The 19,472-nt window shown below is 51.9% G+C and overlaps 2 protein-coding genes across 2 annotated transcripts; one reads left to right on the top strand and one right to left on the bottom strand.

Moving 5' to 3' along the window:
- Positions 1–272: 272 nt before the first annotated feature.
- Positions 273–4,078, bottom strand: trt1 (Telomerase reverse transcriptase; the record flags this gene model as incomplete). The annotated part of the gene is made up of 8 exons (XM_036632943.1): positions 273–408; positions 460–568; positions 619–786; positions 833–1,757; positions 1,805–2,263; positions 2,313–3,043; positions 3,090–3,591; positions 3,794–4,078. The coding sequence occupies 8 exons, from the start codon at positions 4,076–4,078 to the stop codon at positions 273–275; spliced, it is 3,315 nt and encodes a 1,104-aa protein (XP_036502167.1).
- A 7,834-nt stretch (positions 4,079–11,912) lies between these two features.
- On the top strand, positions 11,913–18,050 carry Dnmbp (Dynamin-binding protein; the record flags this gene model as incomplete). The annotated part of the gene is made up of 3 exons (XM_036632944.1): positions 11,913–16,718; positions 16,772–17,872; positions 17,934–18,050. 3 exons carry the CDS (start codon positions 11,913–11,915, stop codon positions 18,048–18,050), a joined length of 6,024 nt encoding a protein of 2,007 aa, XP_036502168.1.
- Positions 18,051–19,472: the final 1,422 nt, after the last annotated feature.

The raw sequence follows: 19,472 nt of genomic DNA on the forward strand, positions 1-19,472 counted from the left end.
GTGCATCTCAGGGGACCAAAGATGCCTCCCATCACCGCCGACAGCCTCGAGAAGAGTGCAGTGCTCCTCGAGACGTACGGCCATTCTGTGACACATGTGGCAGGTCGCGCGGATGCCGACAGCCTCGAAAACGCCTGGCACACGCAAACTGGATCGCACAGGGTGACACGGGGATAGGCCGCCAATAAGACATTATGACACCCTGGCTGCGGCAACACGACGAGCTGTGGATCGCATCAGAAGTCTCCGCAAGATTATATTTTGCTCCTGTACTACTTGATATACTTCTTTACCCGTGCAGTCTTTGCTGTGTCGAGTCTGCCCAACTCGGCATCAATCCACCCAAGGACCGGTGAAAAGTTCGCCTGCCTTTTCAGCAAGGCCTTTCTCACGGCATCAAGTGCCAGCCTGGTCAAATGTCAGCCTGCTGTGGTTGCGAACGCGCGAAAGTGTACTAACCAGGTAACATGCGTCTTCTCCATTGCGCAGCTGTAATCGGGGTGCTTCTCTTTCCTCGCCTTGCCCGTGAGGAGCACAAATGCCACGTCGATGATTCTGTTGATGGTTTCTGAAAGAATGTGAGCCAAATGACAATCAGTCGCAACAGCAGGCACCTACGCGTGAGCATGCGGCTCCTGGGTCGCTTCGCAGCAGGCAGGCAGCGCCAGTAAGCCAGCATCTTTTCTGTCGTCTCCGTGAAGGCCTTGTGGAGGTTGGAGAAGACGGTCTCGAGCGTGTTGTGTCGGGTGTCGTAGAACATCAAATGGGACTGGATCTTGAAGGCGTCTGCAAGAGTCAGTAAAGGAAAGAAGATTCAGGTCGGATGACCTACTCAGGACCCTTCTCTGGAAGTTTTGCCCTGGCTTGACTCCGTAGTCGACAGTCAGGGCGTTCGAGATTGCAGCCCCCTTCGCCGTGTCGTGGTCCCTGATAATGTCAAGCGTTTTGCAATCAATACTCAAGCCACAGTAGGGAAATGGGCTCGCTTTTAGTGCCCTGGATACCTTCACGCCGCCAAGCTCCAGGTCGAAGTTAACCAGCGTCTTGTTGGGGTTGACTGCCACGCCGTACTCGGGAACACCACCGTGCATGACCTTGACGAACTTGCGGGCTTTCCTCTGGCTCGTCGAAATGAGCAGGAAGTCATCAATGAGCCTCAGAAGCAGACAATCCTTGCCGCGAAGGAAAGAAAGACGCTCTGCTTCGAGGTCGGCGTAAAAGTAGTTGCAGAGAGCCGATGACAAGACAGAACCCTGCGGGATGCCCTTCTTCTGCCTGTAGTACTTCTTGCCGACCTTGACGAGGTTGTGCTGGATGTGCGACTCCATCAACTCCATGAGGTACTTTGTCGCGTGCTCTTTCCGCGAAATGTTACCCACAAACACGGCATTCTTTCTCTTTGGGCCGAGGCGCTCTTGGACAACCTGCGCAAAGCCGGCTGGGTCATCTCGGGTGCTGGCGAGCGAGTGCCATCGCCTTGTAAGCTTCGAAGCAGGGCGCCTTTGGAGCCGAGGGTCCACCAAACCGGCCTTGACTTCGAGGTGCTTTTTGATAACATACTGCGCTTGGCTCGGGACGCCTCCCATGAGCCTAACGACGGCATCTTGAGGGATGGTGTCGAAGGCGGATTGCACGTCCACTTTTGCAAAGTAAAAGGTCGGACTGTCCTCGCCAAAGCTTGCGCTGAATGAACGGAGCCGTGTGTAAATGTCGCCCACCGAGAACATGGACGAACCGAGCTTGGATGGGTTACGCTCCTGGTAGTCGTTAGCACTATCGATGTGGAACCGCGGGGGCACCCTACAGTTTCCAGCCTGAGCATAGAATGGACAGGACCGAGGACGGAGTTGATGCTCGGCCCAAGTGCGTTTCTCCCTTGGGCAGCTGCCCGCCTCCGCAGATTTGTGATGGGTCTCATGGTTTTGCCCTTTGGGAGTAGTCTGATGCGGCTGAACCCTAGTCTCCTCGACGCAAGGATGCGGTTCGCATCGCCTAGGCTCACCTCCTCCAACATATTCGCTCTCAGCGTCGCCATGGCTGGTTCGGCCACATAACGCCAGACGTCGTGGCGAAAGAAGAAGAGCCGATAGCGGTGAGAGCTCGACTCCGTAATGTAAAAGTTACTGCGCAATAGGGGTATCAAAATGGAATCAAAAACATAGTAGAGAAACTCGTGCAGGATCTCGAGCCGCTTCTTCATGTCCGACTGGCTGGCCTTCATGCCTTTCAGTTTGGGTGGTGCCAGCCAGTCCATGGCTGTGACCTAGCATGCTGTCAACGAGAACCTTCAACAACGATGCATACCTGCTTACCTTTATCCCGTCAGTCACCTCCTCAAGGGACATGCTTTCGAATCTCCTCAGTCCGACAAAGTGGTCAACTCTCTTGAAGACCAAATCACGATTATGTGCTTGATCAGGACCGCTGCCCCAGAATGCGTCTGGTATGAGTCTGGCCAGCACGGCGCGGCAAAAGGCGGACACGTGAGGTGCCGGCGTCGCCAGGTCAGTGACGGCATCGAACTTGATCGTTGGTATCGAAGGGGCCTGTTGCCGAGCTTTGTGGCGATGCTTTGTCGTGATGGCGCTTCGACTGGCGGGTGCTGTCGCCTGTGTATAGGTGAGCGAGAGCTGCGTGCCTGACGGCTTGGCCGGCTTCTTGTGCGCTGATTTCCGAGTCGTGCCATCGATTGCAGACGGGCAGTGGTGGCGCAGCAGTTCGGCGTACGCGCAGCGGCCATGAAGCAATTGCAAGTGCTCGACCAGTCGTTTGACGTCTCCTCGTAGCCTTTTCGGCGTTCGAATCTTCTGATCCTTGAACAGCGAGTTGATCTCCTCTTCGCGGAGGGTGTAGTCAGGGAGCTTCTGGGCGGTCTTGAGATGGTCGACCTTGGAGGTGAAGACGTTGTGCAGTCCAAACTGACGAGGGAAGATGTACATCATCACCTTTAGCGTGTTCTGCTCATTGCTTTGATCCAGCCGCGTCTTTTGATCTGGGTCGGCCTGGGCGGAATCTGTCACCCTTGGGCAACGGCTGAGAACATCTAGGACAATGTTAGCCACAGTTTGATGACGGTAACAGAGACTCACGTATATGCCTGAATCCGTAGTGAACAGTCCCGCGGCCGGTGAGAGCAGCCCGAGCATACAGCATGCGATTCCTCATGAATGGCAGCTCTGACGGCAGCCTCTCGGATTCAAGATTCGAGTCCTTTGCAGGCTTCTGTGCCGCAGCCGGCTCCCATCTTGCCGTGTCTGCAGCGAACATTGGCGTACCGCTGAGCTGGTACATGTTCCCTACACCCGCTTGCGCAGGGAGGAAAATGGCCGTGTCAATGAGAAGGTCAATCATGATTTGTTCGCCTGATTTCCCCAACAGCATGAGAAGCTGCGGCCACGGAGAAGCTTTGAGGGTCTGGACGAAATGGTTGGGATGAACCCGGTACAGACCGGACGGCCAGTCGCCATTTCTGGGCTCTCGCGGGTTGCCCGCGTTTTGCGCGTATCTTCGGAAGCCATCGCAGAGAAGATGCCTGGGCCAGCCACCTGACTGATTGCTGGAGAAGAGTTGCCAAATGACAAAATTTACAATCTGCCGACGTTGTTAAGATGGGACAGCTAAGTAGTCGGAGAGCAGCACTAACCTCCGACTGCGAGCAAGTCGCGCCAGCTAGCCCTCCGGATAGTGACATCACAGAATCGTCGCACTTTGAATCATTGCCCTTTTGCGAGAAAGATCGCCAGTTTTCCCAGCGAGATTCAGCCCTTGTATTAGTCTGACGGTGCATACATACCAGCGTCGAGTCTAACAGTTTTGACAGGTCGGCTTCTGCCGGGAGCGCTTCTTTGGCCAGGGATGTGCGTGATAGTCCAATGGAGGCAATCTTCTTGCGGCGAAGCCTGGATGAGCTCGGGAGCCTAGACAGCAGGTATTCGCGGAGATTCTGCACATTGTCGTAGTACTGTAGAAGGACCGACTGCCTGACGGCATTTTGGGCTCGGTCAGCCTTGAGCCTTTTGGAGCCAGAGCGGCCCTCGACTGGTTGCTGTTGCGGCTCCGCCTTTCTCTTGGGCGCCATCGTAGTGGCTGGATCTCATCCAAAAGTCAACATCGGGTTGTAAGTGCGGTTGACCCCCGGTCGTCTCCCATGGGACGCAAGAACGAGGTGACACTTCGATTCCTTGCGCAATCAGGAATCAAGATTCAAGAGGAGACGCTAGAGAATGTCATTACGGGTGGACATGCGGCCATGTGTCCGTGGAATAGTGGTAACAGACGGGGGGCAGCACATACGAAGTCGACGTTGAGGTTGACAAGCGCGACGCGTCTTTGTCTAAGACGGTAGAGACAGAGACGCTACGGAGACAAAGCAGTGCCGCAACGGTGGCTACGTACCGTTCGCTACTCCAGCGCGAATAGCAGAAAGATAGACGCCGGCGTGGTGGTCTAGGCGCATCTCATTGAGGTGGGACGACGGCGCACGTCCAGTGATCTGCCGAACTCGGGCGCCGTCTCAAAACGGTGGCTTTGTGGCTTCAGCAGACGTTCAATGGGCAGCATCGGCGCTCAAGCCACCAGGGGCGCACAAGGGCGAGGGCGCTAAGGCGTCCCCCAGCCGGGGTTGGTGAGACGAAAATACGGTCGTGGGGGTCCACTACAGCAGTGCTCCCGTTGCCTGCAGCAGTCGAAATTCATCAGGGCCACCAGCTCCAGTCCGATCTCAAGCCGGCCCTTTCTTCCGTTGCACTCAACAGGAACCTGCGACGCAATGTGCTGCGCTGCACTACCTTTGCACTACGTCGATAAAAATATGCACCGTCACTTGCCTTCCCGCACGAAGGCTGGGCCAGCGGGGAGGAGCTAGATGCAAGGGCGACGCAAAGCGGAAAGCGGGCGGCGGCTGGCCACGAAGACTCTCAGCCATGCGGTGCGACGTCGTACCGCGTGTCCAATAATTTGGGAGGAGGAAACACCTGGGGGGAAAGCACACATTGTCCACGAGAGACACGGCATCAGTCGACGTTGGCCTGTACAGACAATCCAGATACGAGGGCTTGAGCCTCCGCGGTAAGCAAGACGAATGGGTTGTGGGTTTCAACCTGGGTGAATGAGACGCTCTCAGCCACTTGCGCCTCGTAAGGGGCTTGCGACTCAAGGGCCGAAAGGGAGAAAAGAGCCAAGGAAAATGGACCGACATCTATGATCTCCAGGCCCGTCAATCAAGCCCCTGGCTGCTGACATGATCTAAAGGCGTGCAGCTCGCGCGTCAAATCCACATGCGAGATGATTTGATGGATGTTAACGTCGCCAAGGTGGAGGTTAAGAGGCTGAAAAGCTCGTGAACAACCTCACGACGAACCGACGATGATGGCTGCACTGCCGCTGCCGCTCAGATACAGCCCGCGCGCCAAGCCCACCGGCCCTGACTAACGCAAGGAATGTCGAGTCCTCGGTCGTTACTCTACTGACGTGAGCTGGTAGAGGCGGGGGAGCTGCGGCCGGTACAGTGCTACCACATATCCGTTGATTTGCCTCGCATCATATTGCAGGTCTTAAGATAGGCACAGACGCCTGACGAGTTGCAGTTGGGGAACTTCCCTGTTCGTAAATGGTCTTTCGCCGCGTCTCCCATGGCACGAGCCGGGCTTGTTCCTGCGGCCATGAATGTCTGCACCTGCAATCAGCAGCAGTCGCCCTCTATCGCGACCATGGCTTCTACGGCACCGAGGCTATTGAAATGATTTGAGAGGCCGATGTGGCAGATTGTCCACCAGAGGTTGGATATCGAGTGATTGACGATAGTGGACGGGCGAATGAGACGAAGCAACGCCGCAAAAGCAACGGGTAGCGGAGCTTCGCACACGAACCTAGAAAATAGTTGGGACGTTGGAGGGCAAGTAACTCTCGGATGTTTCAACCCGGAACCTGCTGGGTGCGACGCTGCCGTGATATTTGCACACGCAGGCCGTCGTGATGTGATTTCCCTGGTATGTGCCTCGCTGGAGACTGACGTGAGGGCTCGACCCGTTCAATCTATTTCGCCTCGGAGCGACGCAAGGCACGTTACCTTGCCGCTGTCTCATGGGTCGGTGCGGTGCGGTGCTGGCGGAGATGGAGGCATTTGGCATGGATCCTCCCCTCTTGGAATGGGTGACATGTTGCCGTCATTTTGGAGGTGCGTTCGCAGCGACCGCAGCCCCCAATGACCAATCCGACGGCTGCACACTCGGGCCCCCCATCGTTCTTTGCTCCCATCGGTGGGCGCCCAAAGGTTTGGCCGATTGGATGTGACGTCTGGTGGCCGTGCCTCCTTGGCACTCCAAGCTTACCTCAGGTGTGATCTTCTCCCCAGTACTGGGCTCTAGTACGAGGCACCTCTAGTACGGGGTCATTCTCTAACGTAACAGAAGCCTGGAAAAACCTCGTTTTTATGCGCTTAACCTTTCTAGGCACTGATTTATTACTAGTAGTAAGGGGACCCTAGTATAACGCCTTAATAGTAGAGTTATATAAAAAATAACTATATACCCCCTTCTCTAGTATATAGCACTTAAGTTTTCTGCTATTTGAAGCCCTTCTACTATATAAAAAGCCTAGCCTATAGAGAGGGTGCTTTTTAACCTTCTCTATAGGCTAGACTTTAGTATATAGCATAGCTAAAGGTAGTTAGACCCCTCTAATAGCAGAATTAACACCTCTATTATACTTTTTAATAATAATAAAGCTATAGATAAGGCTATAGATATAGCGATTTAGAGTGTCTATATTATTTTAACTTAATAAGAGCAGTTATTAATTAATAATTATTAAAGAACTATTAATGAGGGTAGCCTTATAGGGGTATATAAGTATATAAGAGGATTACTAATAAGGTTACCTTACTACTTCTTTAAGATATTCTATATAAGTAAGTAGCAGTTTAATATACTTATTTAATAGCTGAGTAAGTATACTAATTTATAAGATTTTTAATATATAACTATAGAGTAAAAACTATTAATATTCCTATATATCTTAGGCTAAGGCTACTCTCAGTATATTACTACTTATATATTTAAAGTTAGCTAAAGTGTAATATCATAACATATTAACTTCTTACTTACTACTTACATTAAACTATATAAGGCGTATATTTAACCTATAGTAGAAAGAGAGATCTTATTAGAGATTAAAGAGGACCCTAAGTAAGAGGCTTTTTTAGGCTACATTAGCGCTATTAATAGCACTTTAATCTATACTTTTATATTAGAAAAAAAGTAGAAAACTTAGTATTATTAGAAGGGCTTTATAAGCTAGAATATCTTCATAATAGTGAGGTTTAATAATAGCTTTTTATATATATTTACTAGTATAGAGGGGTTAATCTATAACTTAAAGCTAGTAATATTTATATATAACTAAAGGTTTATAGTACTAGAGGGTAGATATTTCCTTACTAACGTTAGCTTTAGAGGTAGGAATAACCTTAATATTCTATACTATAAAACTTATTACTATCTATAAGATTAAAAAGATATAAATTTACTACTAGTTACTACCTAAGAGCTATATAATCTTAAGTATAACTAGCTTTAAGTAATTATAGAGTAAGCTTTTAGTTATCTTAAGAAGAAGTTCTATATTATTTAAAGTTTAGTACTAAAATATAGCTTAAAATAATAGACTACTATAATATATATAGTAATAGTACTCTATAACTTTCTAATAATCTACCCTCTAATAAAGATAAAACTAATAGAAAGAGAAGGTTAAGATAATATTAATATTAACGCACTATATTAATAAGTAGATAATTACTATATAAGTAAGTTAATAGTAAAGATTTATAAGTTTATAGCAGTAGAGATATAGTTAAAGTAGCTATAGTAAAAAAAGAGGTAGTAAGCAAAGCAGTAAGTTAATATTAACTTTAATAGAAATAGGTTAATATTAAAGTATATAGTAAAAACACTCTTTTTTTTAATACTAACACTATATAGTATATATATAAAAATTATATTAAAAAACACACCTCTTTCTACTTCTCTAGTATCTAATTAATATATAATCTTTTAAGCTTATTATTACCTTCTATTTTATTCTAGAAAACTATTAACAATATAATAAAGTTTTAAGGCTTTAATAATAGCTCTTTTATAACTACTATATACTATACTACTATTAACTTACTTTAAAAATTTACCTTAAAGTTAATAAGAGCTATATTAATTACTAGTTTACTTTCTACTATCTCCTCTAACTTTATCTACCTTCTCTCCCTTATAAGTTAAATATTTTAGCCTATATAAACTTAGCTCTTAGTGTTTATAATTATCTTACTATATTTTTATAGTCTTAATATATTAAATAAGTATAGTAATATTTATAATATTAAACGTTAAAGTAAGGGTGTATAAAAAAGTATACTTAATATAAGGTAGTTACTCTATAAAGTTAAAAATATAAGTAAGCTAGGTATACTATTAATAATATTATCCTCCTTATTAGTAAAGTTATTAACTTCCTCTTTATTATTACTCTTATTACTCTTATTACTCTTATTAATATTATCCTCTATATTAAAGTCTCTTACTTATATAAGATTATCTGCAGTATATATACTCTTACTAGTTCTTAAGTCTCTATTCTATATCTCTAAGTAGGGCTGAAGCTAACTTAACCCTATAGTCTATATCTATAATAACTTAAGGTTATTAGCTAAAAAGGCCTTCTTTTTATTATTATTATAGTATACTATACTAGTTATTATATTAAAAGTATTACCTAACTTTAGTGCTATTTATGCCTATAGAGAGAACCTCTTCTTTTTAGTATAGAACTTATTATATATATAATCTAGTATTATAGTGTAATTAAAGATCTTTATATTATTAAGGCTCTTTATAATCTCTACTTATACTAGCTTTAATACTTACAGCTTATTAATATTTAGCTTTTTATCCTAATAAGTATATAGAAGTTCCTATATAAATACTAATATTTAATAAGGTAACTAATAAATCTATATACTTATACTTCTTAACTTCTTTGCTTTTTTAGACTTAGCTATAGGTAGAGAGTTATTATTATTTATAGGGGATATTCCCTTTTACTTCCTTAATTATAGATTTAGTAGTTTAACTAAAGGTAGCTTAATCTCCTTAACTTCTTTATTATTAAAGTTAGAACTCTTATTAATAATAGGTATAGTAATAATAATACTATCCCTAATCTTTAAGCCTTTATTAGCTTACTAATTACTAATAGAAATACTTAAAGTTATTATAAGAAGGTATAACTTAGTAGTTTTTTAGTATATATAGTAGGCTATAATATAGGTAAAAAATTATAGTAAGTAGCAATCTAGTAAGATATAGTAATAATAGCCCTACTTAGAGGACCTTAGCTTTAAAGGTAGTGAGTATATCTTATGCTAGATTTAGTTAAAATGCTGACTTAGTAGTAAAAAGGGTACTTCTGTTATAATTCTGAAATTGTATAAGGGATATAGGTTACTGTTAAAGTTACTTTTGCCTCGTACTAGAGGTGCTGCGTGCTAGTACTGGGGAGAAGATCACACCCTATATAGAAAAGCACTACATATATAGATAGAGCAGAGTGAGAGGTCTCTAAAACGCTATATTATATACTCGAGTCTTAAATGCCAGTCCAGCAGAGAGTGCCGTTTTGACTTTGCGGGTAGGGAGGCTTAGGCACGGGGAACTTAATGCACTCCAGTCCCTCTAATATCTCATGTCTTGCATTCGGGCGTGTCTGCTCGCTCACGAGACCTTTTGAGACGGGACGAAGCGAGGGCCAAGGGACCAACATCGGATCTCTGTCTGAGAAGAAAAACAAAAGAAACAAAAGTTTCTGATCACCTTGGTCCACAGGAATTTTTCTTCATGGAAGAACGAATACAAACCGGCCGAAAAAAAAAAATGATTGCGACAACAACACACACAACGGCCGAGATGCCTGCAAACAAAGCACTGGCCTGGCGGCGGTGGTGGTGGAGCTGGCTGTTTGTTTCTCTGGGGCTGTATTCGCAACCATATCCCGGGCATGTTTTCCAAGGTCCAAACAATCCGGTGGAGAGGCCAAGCAAGGAATGGCATCGCAACTGCAAATTGAGGCTTGGTTTCTCCAGCCCGTAGGATGGATCGGAGTCGACGGCAGGGCCCAGTTGGATCCGTCGGTTCCAGCAGATGGAAGCAATGGGAAAGGGTGATTGCTTGGGTAAGGTGAGCGATCCACGTTGTCGTCGAGTTCTTTGTTTGTCCAGGTCCGGACGGGGGAGGCCGTTTCCATCACCTAGCACGCATGGCAAAGGTCGGCCGTTGGCAAAGTCAATTTCATTCATTCGGACTTTTTTTTTCTTTTTGTCCTCGTCGCTGGGCAGTTTTAGAGACAGAAATTATTTTCCGCCCGGGGAAAAGCAGGCGGGATGGAGTCATGCCTGCTGCTTCGGTTCCAGGTCCAGTTGAATCCATGGAGCCCCAGGACCGGTGTGTCGTCCGGCTTTCGCTCCCTCTTTCCCGAGTCTCCGGACGTGCCTGCCGTACTGTCTCTAGCACCTGCACCTGCCGTCATTCCCCTCCCCGTAGCGTAGCCCCCCTCCCCCTTCCCACTCGTCCCTCCCTCTCCCCTGGCTGCGCCTGCCAAGGAGCCTAACCAATTTGTGCTCCGTACCTTGCACACGACGTCCAATCCTGCTTGACTCCTGCGGTCCTGGCTGCCAACCCAGACCGAACTGACCCCATCTAGACCGATTGGACAGCTTCCAGAGCCTTCACCTTTTCTTGCAAAGTCCCACTTCCCGTCTCAGCTCGCCATTCAAGGCTCCTCTTCACCTGTGAACCTATCCACCGCGACTTCCTTAGCTGCTGCGTAGGTACCTCCTTCCTTCCCTCAAGTAAGGTGACTTGCTGGGGTAGTTCTCACCCCAAGGTAAAGTACCTGAGGTACCTATCTAGCCACTCGGGCTACCTCGTTCTTTCTCGTCGAAAGCACCCTCCTTCCTCTTGTCAATCAATCCGTAGGCCGCTTGCTTTTTGAACACGGCAAGCAGGACTGGACACGAAGCAGGTGCGGCAAGTAGGCAGCTACGCCAATTCACCTCGATCCAGTTCAAGACGAGGAAGGCGCTGCGCCAAAAATTAATTCTCCTCCTCCTGCCCACTCCTGCACACATTGGATTGCGCCTGCTTTTCCCCCCCAAACTCCAGTAGTCTACTGCGTAAGGGCTGGCCGCCTCCTCCCCATCTCACCCTTCCATAATCGCTACGCCTACACCCGCTAAAGCAGCATACGCCTCCCGCCGTCCTTCCCCCCCAATCTGTCTCCTCACTTTTACACCTCCGTCTATCCTTCCCGCTTCGCTCTCTCGCCTTTGTGTGTTTGAGTGAGTGGCTCTCTACCCGTGAAAGAGTAGTGCGTGCGCGTGTGCGCCTGCGCCTGTCTCTCCCTACCTTCACCTTCAACACCACCAAATCTCACCTCTTGCCATCCCATCTCGCTGCGTCCGATTCGATCACAACAACCAACTGGAAAGACCCCGAAAAAAAAGAAGAGACAGAGGTCACAAACTTACTTTTCGCAAGCCTTCCGAATCTCGTCTCGACTCTTGCCAAAAAGACAAAAAAAAATCCAAATCTCCATAATAACCCCCACAGAGCAGAAGTCGCACCACGGGTACTCCTGCGGTGGCCACCCATCCATGCATTAAGATTTGCTGTCGATAGGCCCCGGACACTGCCAACGCTCGCCAACCAGGGACAGCCCGTCGCCTCTCCAAACTGTCGCTGCCCACTCAGCTTGCAGGCCAACACATCAATGCTTCCCAACCCAAACATCCCACACAGCCTGCATGGGTCTATGGGAATCCTGACGAGCCAGTCCACCCAACACGCCTGACGGATGTTCAGGCCACAATGGAAGCTGGCAGTCCAGAAGAGGAGGACCGCCTGGCCGCCGTCCTGCAACAGCAGCACCGACAGCAACAAACTACCCACTACGCTCATCACCAACTTCATCGACAACCAAACTTCGAGACGAGTTACGAGTACCACGAGCCCGATCTCGACCACGACGCCGACGACTACGACCCTTACCGCCACCCGTCCGAACATTCTTCAGATACCCGTCATCACCACTACCTCCCTACGAGCCCTGTAGCGAACGGTTTCCATCCCCATCAGACATTGGATGCCTCTGCCGCGGACACGGCTGAGGCCTTCGCTGCGGATGGACATGCTCACGGCCTCGTAAACCCGGATGATTTCTACCGAAGCTATCGAGGCGGACCGTCGTCAAATCATCATCAACGAACCCTTTCATCAGACAACGGCTACATGGCGACCTCAGTCTCCCGAGCCCGCGATAACCCGTCCGTGCGGTCAAACGGCAATGGCACTAACCCCAAGAACCCGCCTGCGCCTGCAGCCCGAGCTGCACTGCGTCCCTCCCAGCGATCTGCCTCTGCCCCAATCGAACCCCCCGTCGGTGCCCCGAGGTCGAACACGAACCGGAAACCTAGCGTCAAGGACCTGACAAAGAGATTCGACCAGCAGCCTTCATCGTCGTCGTCGTCCGCCGGTCCCCGGATTCCTGTTCGAGGTGTCCCGTTACGGCCCAGTAGATCTGCGACTGCGACGAGTGACAAGTCGACGCCCGGTGGGAATGGGTCAACATCATACTCCACCTTGAGGACTTCGACGAACCGCGAGCTGACGACAGACTCCAGTCGAGGCACCGCCGCCCGGGGTACACAGAGGACAAAATTCGTCGCCGAGGACCAGCTGTCAAACAACTCCCAATCCTTTGCCAGCCGTATTGCCAAACCGCGAAACCCGCCGTCGGCCACCGGCACCCCCAACGCATCGAAATCCATGACGAACCTCCAGCACAAGTCGCCGACTCTGTCGCCCCCTTCCTCCCCACGAGCGCCAGGCCTGTTGTTTGGCGAGATTCTCCCTGACCAGCGCGACACTCCAACTGCAGGATTCGGCATCGAAGGCTCCGGTGCGCGCCCGCGTAGAACTTCAGAGTCCAGCATCCACGTCGCTCGGCTACACCAACGCACAAAATCAGATCCCGACCTCGAGCCGGCGTCCCCTACTGACTGGTACCGCTCCGCGGCCACACAACCAAACGGCGCGACAGGACGCTCCGCCCATAACACGAGGAGCCATGTTCGGGCGCACAGTGACGTTGCTGCGTCAAAAACCGGATCACCAATGGTGCGAAAGGCGCTGCCGTCGCGTCCGACGCCAGAAGGCGTGCATCCCGAGAGGGCTGCGTCACCGTCGTCGCGCCTCCCTGTCTCGGTTCGAAAGCTGAGCACGCCGAGCGATTCGGCAAGCGCGCCTTCCACGAGAGAAAGCTCCAGGGCCAACTCCCCGTCCACGTTCAAGCGCCCTCCTCCGTCATCAAGCAAGACACCGCGGACGACGGCGCCCGTCAACCGTGCCAAGACACCAACGACCCGGGCAAAGACACCGACGCAATCAACGCCTGGTGGACGCAAGCCCGCCCCCAGAGGTCTCATAACCCCGAATAACAACACGCGTCTCACAGCGTTTGTGGCAGCGCCGCCGCCCAAACTATCCCCTCCTCTGCGCAGTTCCCGCCCCCGGCAGTCGGTATCGACGGCCACGACCGCGAGCTCGCGTCTGAAGGCCGTCGAGAGGGCCAAATCCCCGCACAAGAATGCGCCTAGGCAGTCGTCAAAGGCGGAGGAGTCAACGTCCCGGCGGCGGAGGATATCCGTCGGGCCCATCGATTTCGAGCAGCGCCGGGAGCATATCCGACTCGCATATACTAAGTCTATTCGCGATAGCCAGGCTCGGGATGCGAAACAAGCTGCGAAGCGAAAGAAGGAGCAAGAAGCAGCAGCCGCCAAGGAGAAGGACGAAATACCCCCAGTGCCCACGATTGGCCAAGAATTGCCACAGCTGGATGACGCGAATGCGACCGAGAAGATACCCGACCCGCCCGAGGACGCACCAGCAGAAGCACCCGAGACTCAGCCCGCTGTGGCTCCCGAGGAAGCTGTCGACGATTCGGAACCGCCGGCCCAGCCTACGCCGTCTGAGCAGCCACCCCAGTCGCTAACAATCTCGACAGCAGTGCCACCCGTCGTTTCCATCGCGGCTCCTCCATCGCTGGCCATCGACTCCCCCACACTGGGCATCCCGGGCAGCTTCCCTGCCCTGAGCCCTCCCGTGGACGACGTGCCGCAGTCGGCAGTCTCGGCGGCTACGGAGACGACGGAATTTGACATTGAGCCCCAGACTCTTCCGCCTATCCAGTTGGAGACACCTGCACCAACTGGTCTCGGCCTGACGATTGCTCAAGCTGATGGCAACCACGAGCAGGCGCATATTGAGGAAGTACGCCGTGCGCCAACGCCGGAGAGGGCCGAATATCACTACCCGTTCGAGGACGAGCCAGCAGCCGATGACAAGGTCTCGATCAAAATCTCGCTGGACCAGACGTCGCCGCAGCCGTCGCCTGAGCCGACTCCCACGAGGAGCGAGTTCGATGACCCCTCTATCCCCGGCGCGTTCACCAACTCCCGCCCCATCTCCGAAGACTATCAGCCGGTGCCCTTCTCGAGCCCTCCCTACGAGACGACGGTCAAGATCCTGCGCCGGGAATCCGAGTATGACTCTCCGCGCCAAGAGACTGTCCCGTTCCCAAGAATGGAGTCCTACGACGACGTTGACAGCGGCAGCCAGGTCGACGACATGGACGAGTCCGTCTGCGATGTGTCCTACTTTCCAGACCAGGCCGAGAGGGAGCTTGCTGAGGCATCCAGCGATACGCTTGAGAGGCCAGAGGACTTTTACCACGACCACCACAAGGATAACGATTCGTCCCAGCGGGCATCGACGTGTGAGTCTTCAGACGCGCAAGAGGACCTCCACAAGACGAGCCTCGAGAGCCAGCAAACGCCCGACACGTCTCACAGCTTGATGGTCCCATCGATACACCCGTCTGCGAATAGAGTCAGCCAGCAATCCGCGTGGACCGACTTCTCTGTCGATAGCAACGACCCGCCGCACCACCGGATCTCGGCTTTCAACGACGTGCTGCCCATGCCCAAGCCGCCGTACGCTACTGACTCGCTGTATGCCTCTAGCAGAGACTCGTCCGCTCGTCAAAGCCAGCACTACAGCCCCGATATCCCAACCGCGGAATTCGCCAACGCTCAGCCCTTGGAGCCCGCGACCACGCAAGCGGAAGCGGAAGCGCAACCTGCGGCGGAATCTGGAGAGGCTCAGCCGGTGGGACGAGCCACAATCCATCAACTGCCCGAGCTGGACACCGGGGAAGGATTCTCTGTCCCGTATCCCGACGCCAGTTACCCCTGGCCTCCAAAGGAACGCAAAGAACGCAAGTCTGTACCGCGCCCCGAGCATGAGCCGCCGCCAGTGCCCGCGTCCAAGGCCGGATACGATGCGCGGCGCACGGCAGTCAGCAGTTTCTACGCCGACACTCTTCCCAGCAGCACCCTGGTCGGCTCTCGTCGTCAAAGTGAGGAGGGATCACGGCCCGTTTCCACGCCGCATTCCATCGACCACATGTCCATCGAGACCAGAGACCAATCTCTTGGCGGTCAAACGCCGATAGAGCCGACATCGACGCCACTGAAGGACGGCCCCACTGGAAAGGAAAGACACCGGCTTGTGCAGCGGCGAAACGTCATTAAGGAGCTCATCGACACGGAGGCGGTCTTTGTAAGGGACATGAACATCGTGGAGGAGATCTACAAGGGCACGGCAGAGGCCTGCCCGAGACTCGACGACAAGACGATCAAGCTCATCTTCCGCAACACTGACGAAATCATCAGCTTCCACACAAACTTTCTGACCCAGCTTAAGGAGGCTGTGGTGTCAGTGTATGTTCCTCATGCGCGTCGGTCGCCGCTGCCGAGAGAGGATGCGGCTGCTGTTGTTGAGGGAGCGTCGTCCAACGGTTCCGCTGCTCCTGAACTTAGCGACGACAGGGACAGAGCCACGGCGATCGGTCCCGTCTTCAAGAAGCACATTGAGGACATGAGGGTGGCACATGAAGGGTTCCTGAGGAACAGCGACCACGCCGCAAAGCGGTTGATCCAGATCCAGCAAGATCCGACGGTCAAGGTCTGGCTGAACGAGTGCAACGAAGTGGCTAAGGACCTCACGGCAGCTTGGGATCTGGACTCTCTCCTCATCAAGCCCATGCAGCGTATCACGAAATACCCGACCCTGATCATGACGCTCCTGGCACACACTCCTCAGGACCACCCTGACCGAGCGGAGCTCATCTCGGCAAAGGAAGTGTTGGAACTGGCCATCATTGAGATCAACAAGACCAAGAAGAACTTTGAGCTTGTGGGACAAATCGTCGGCCGCAAGAGGAAGGAGTCTGATGTCAAGGCCGGCTTTGCTCGAGCTTTTGGCAAGAGGGTGGACAAGCTGCAAGCTGCCAGCTCCAGGATACCCGAGGATGCCGTGTACGCAAAGCTTCACGAGAAGTTTGGAGACGACTACCTCCGACTGCAGGTTGTGCTCAGAGATGTGGAGTTCTACACCCGACAAGTCAGCGCCTACGTCCACGAGTTTTTGCAATATCTGTCGTCCATGGAACTCGTCATGCGACTCCAGCCTGGAAGCTACCCGGAGCTGGAAAGCAAATGGGTCCAGTTTAACGTGTCCATGAGGGATATTGAAAAGGTTGCCCTTGAAGAACATGTGAGTACAACATTCGAGACATTGCTCATCCCCCCCATCTAACAGTCGGCCAGCTTCAACAAGTGAGAAAGCATGTTATCGAGCCATTCGAGCATGTCATCAAAGCATACGGCAACCCATCCCTCGCGATGAAGAAGCGCTCGAAGCGCCGCCTCGATTTCGAGCGGTCCGAGCAGCTCAAGAAGGGCGGCAAGACGGTCGACGCTCGGCTTAAGGAGCTGGTGGAGCAGTATGACGCCCTGAACGAGACCTTGAAGAAGGAGCTGCCACAGCTGTCGGCCTTGACCGAGAAGATTGGCAACATTTGTCTGGGCAACTTTGTCAACATTCAAGCCAACTGGTACTCGATCTGGGTGGAGAAGGTCAAGAAGGTCACCGGAGAGACGGGCCCGCCGCCCGAAGTTGCAGACATTGTTGCGCAGTTCCAGCGCGACTACAAGTACGCCCAGGAAATGTTCACTAACATTGGCATCCTCAACCCGGCATACAAGGGCAGAACGTCACAGTCGACCACGGCGAGCACCGACGACGTCACCGCCACGTCGAAGCTCCGACCACGGCCCGCCGAGCTCTCCCCCCGGCCCAGAGGCCTGTCAGTGAACGGCGACCATGCCCCGATGCTGCCCACCCCGGACTTTGCAAAGCGCCACAGCGGGCAGTTCACCCTGTCGCCATCAACCACCCCGCTCAGCCCGCACCAGTTCTACTACCGAGACTACTACACAGGTGCCAATGGCCACCGACCGTCGGTGGCACCATCTCCGGTCACAGGCGACCAGTCTCCGGTGCCTCGCCCTAATATCCCTCCTTCGTTGACTCGGCCTGGAACAGGCAAGAGTTTCGAGTCCAATGGCCTTCCCCGACAGAGCTCTGAATCTACAGTGCACACGAGGAGAGACTCGAATCCCGCTCATCAGACCCCCCAGCACGCAGGTGGCGAGTCGCGCCGGTTCTCTGGCCTATTCCACTCAGCACTCCCCATGCCAGACGGCACCGAGGAGAGCCAGAGATCGTCCAGAGCATCGTCCCGAGAGCGGGCGCCAGCAGGCAACGGCTATAATGTGCTCTGGCTAGCAGCGTCATTGTTCGAGTTCAACATTGAAACCACAAAGCATGAGGCTGGGTACCCCTATCTCACGTACCAAGCTGGCGAGGTAAGTAGTTGGCCCCGTCTTTGTCTTGAGATCCACAGATGGCTAACAGTGATTCACACAGATCTTTGATGTCATTGCCGAAAAGGGTGAGCTGTGGCTTGCCAAGAACCAAGACGATCCTGATGACCAAGTTGGTTGGATTTGGTCCAAGCACTTTGCGAAACTGGCCGATTCCTAGAGCCCTTTGCATACGCACAGCCGGCGTTTTCAAAAGTCCTTTTTTTCCTTTACCCATAGGCAGGCCAAGGTCTGCGTGCAGTCGGGCACATGCGCGCTGATGGTTGCTTGCGCGCTCAAGATGAGCCGGGAGACAATTTCGTCTCCCGCGGCATGTATTACATGATGAAAAAAAAGAAGAGAGATCTCTGGTCGACGAATGATTCAGGGCAAGAGGTATGGGATGATCCTATAAAGGTCAGGGGAGGGGGAAGCCCCCAACATGTACAGTTTATCAGCTCTTTTTTTCCCGCTTTTTTTTTTTTCTCTCCCTTCTTCCCTTTTGTTGCTCGAGATGGAAACGAGATGGCGTTTGATAAAGGCGACATAATGAGGTCTTGACGGATGGAATGCGACCATGTCAGCTGATGTACGTCACTGGCGGCTTCTCACGAAGAAGAAAGGATCAGCAATGAAAACTTTGGGAGCGTTGAGCGTTGTTGGTTGAGCCCGGGTTGGGCGTGTCGGCGTTGGAGCCATGCAGTAGGGACTGCAGGCATCATTTTTGTAGTTTTTCAATATCCAATGGATGTGTCGGAATTAGACCTTGCCGTCTCTCGCGTGTTTTTGAATGCTTCCGGTTATTTCGGGGTGATGCTACTCAGCCTCGCCAACGACAGCATCCCATGATCCATCCGGCGGGGATAATCTGCACCGCTGCGGCTTCCCGCGCGGCAATGGCTTTACCAACGCCATGCTTGCGGTTCCGGGACGGGGCGGACGAGGGCGCAGGAGGGTAGACTCCGGTGCCATAGCTGCGGAACACACTCAACCCACCCGAGATTGGCGACTGGACAACAACCGCCGAAACTAGAGATATCTCGTCGAGACAACCCATTCGTTTGTGCGTCCATCACCGTTCACTCGGCAATTCCGGATGCTACATGGTCCGTATTCACATGCAAGGCGCCCGTTGAAGGTAGGGCCCAACGGAACCCCCCTCTGGCTCTGGTTCATCTAATCTTGTCTCCCTCACCGCTGCGCTCTGGAACGCGCGCGCGCGCGCAAGGGCGGTGAAGAAGGATCACCAAACTTTGGGGTTCCAGCGCCGCGAAAAGAAGCAGACGCAACTCCTTGTTCGGGAAAAGTGCGTGACAGCTGTTGCGGCGCAGGCAGAGATCACTTACCTACCTAGACCCCCTCGGCACATTTGGGGGCTGAACTTCTCCACACGCCCAACGGGAACTAAGGTAAGGGAAGTCTTCCTTCACAGAAGTACTTTCGGGCTACTTGTTCGCAAGGGAAGGGCTGCTGCTGCTGCTGCTTGGCCGCCCGCGCCGTCGTCGTGTATGCACCCGAGTGGGGATTGCTCTCCCGGCCGAGTGAGGGGGAGGGGGCACTCCGGGCCCAGGTCCGAAGGCAAAAGTCACTCTCCCTGTCCCTT

This window comes from Colletotrichum siamense (assembly GCF_013390195.1).
Source record: "Colletotrichum siamense strain Cg363 chromosome Unknown KSG_Cg363_contig01, whole genome shotgun sequence".
In the NCBI taxonomy this organism is placed as follows: Eukaryota; Fungi; Ascomycota; class Sordariomycetes; order Glomerellales; family Glomerellaceae; genus Colletotrichum; species Colletotrichum siamense.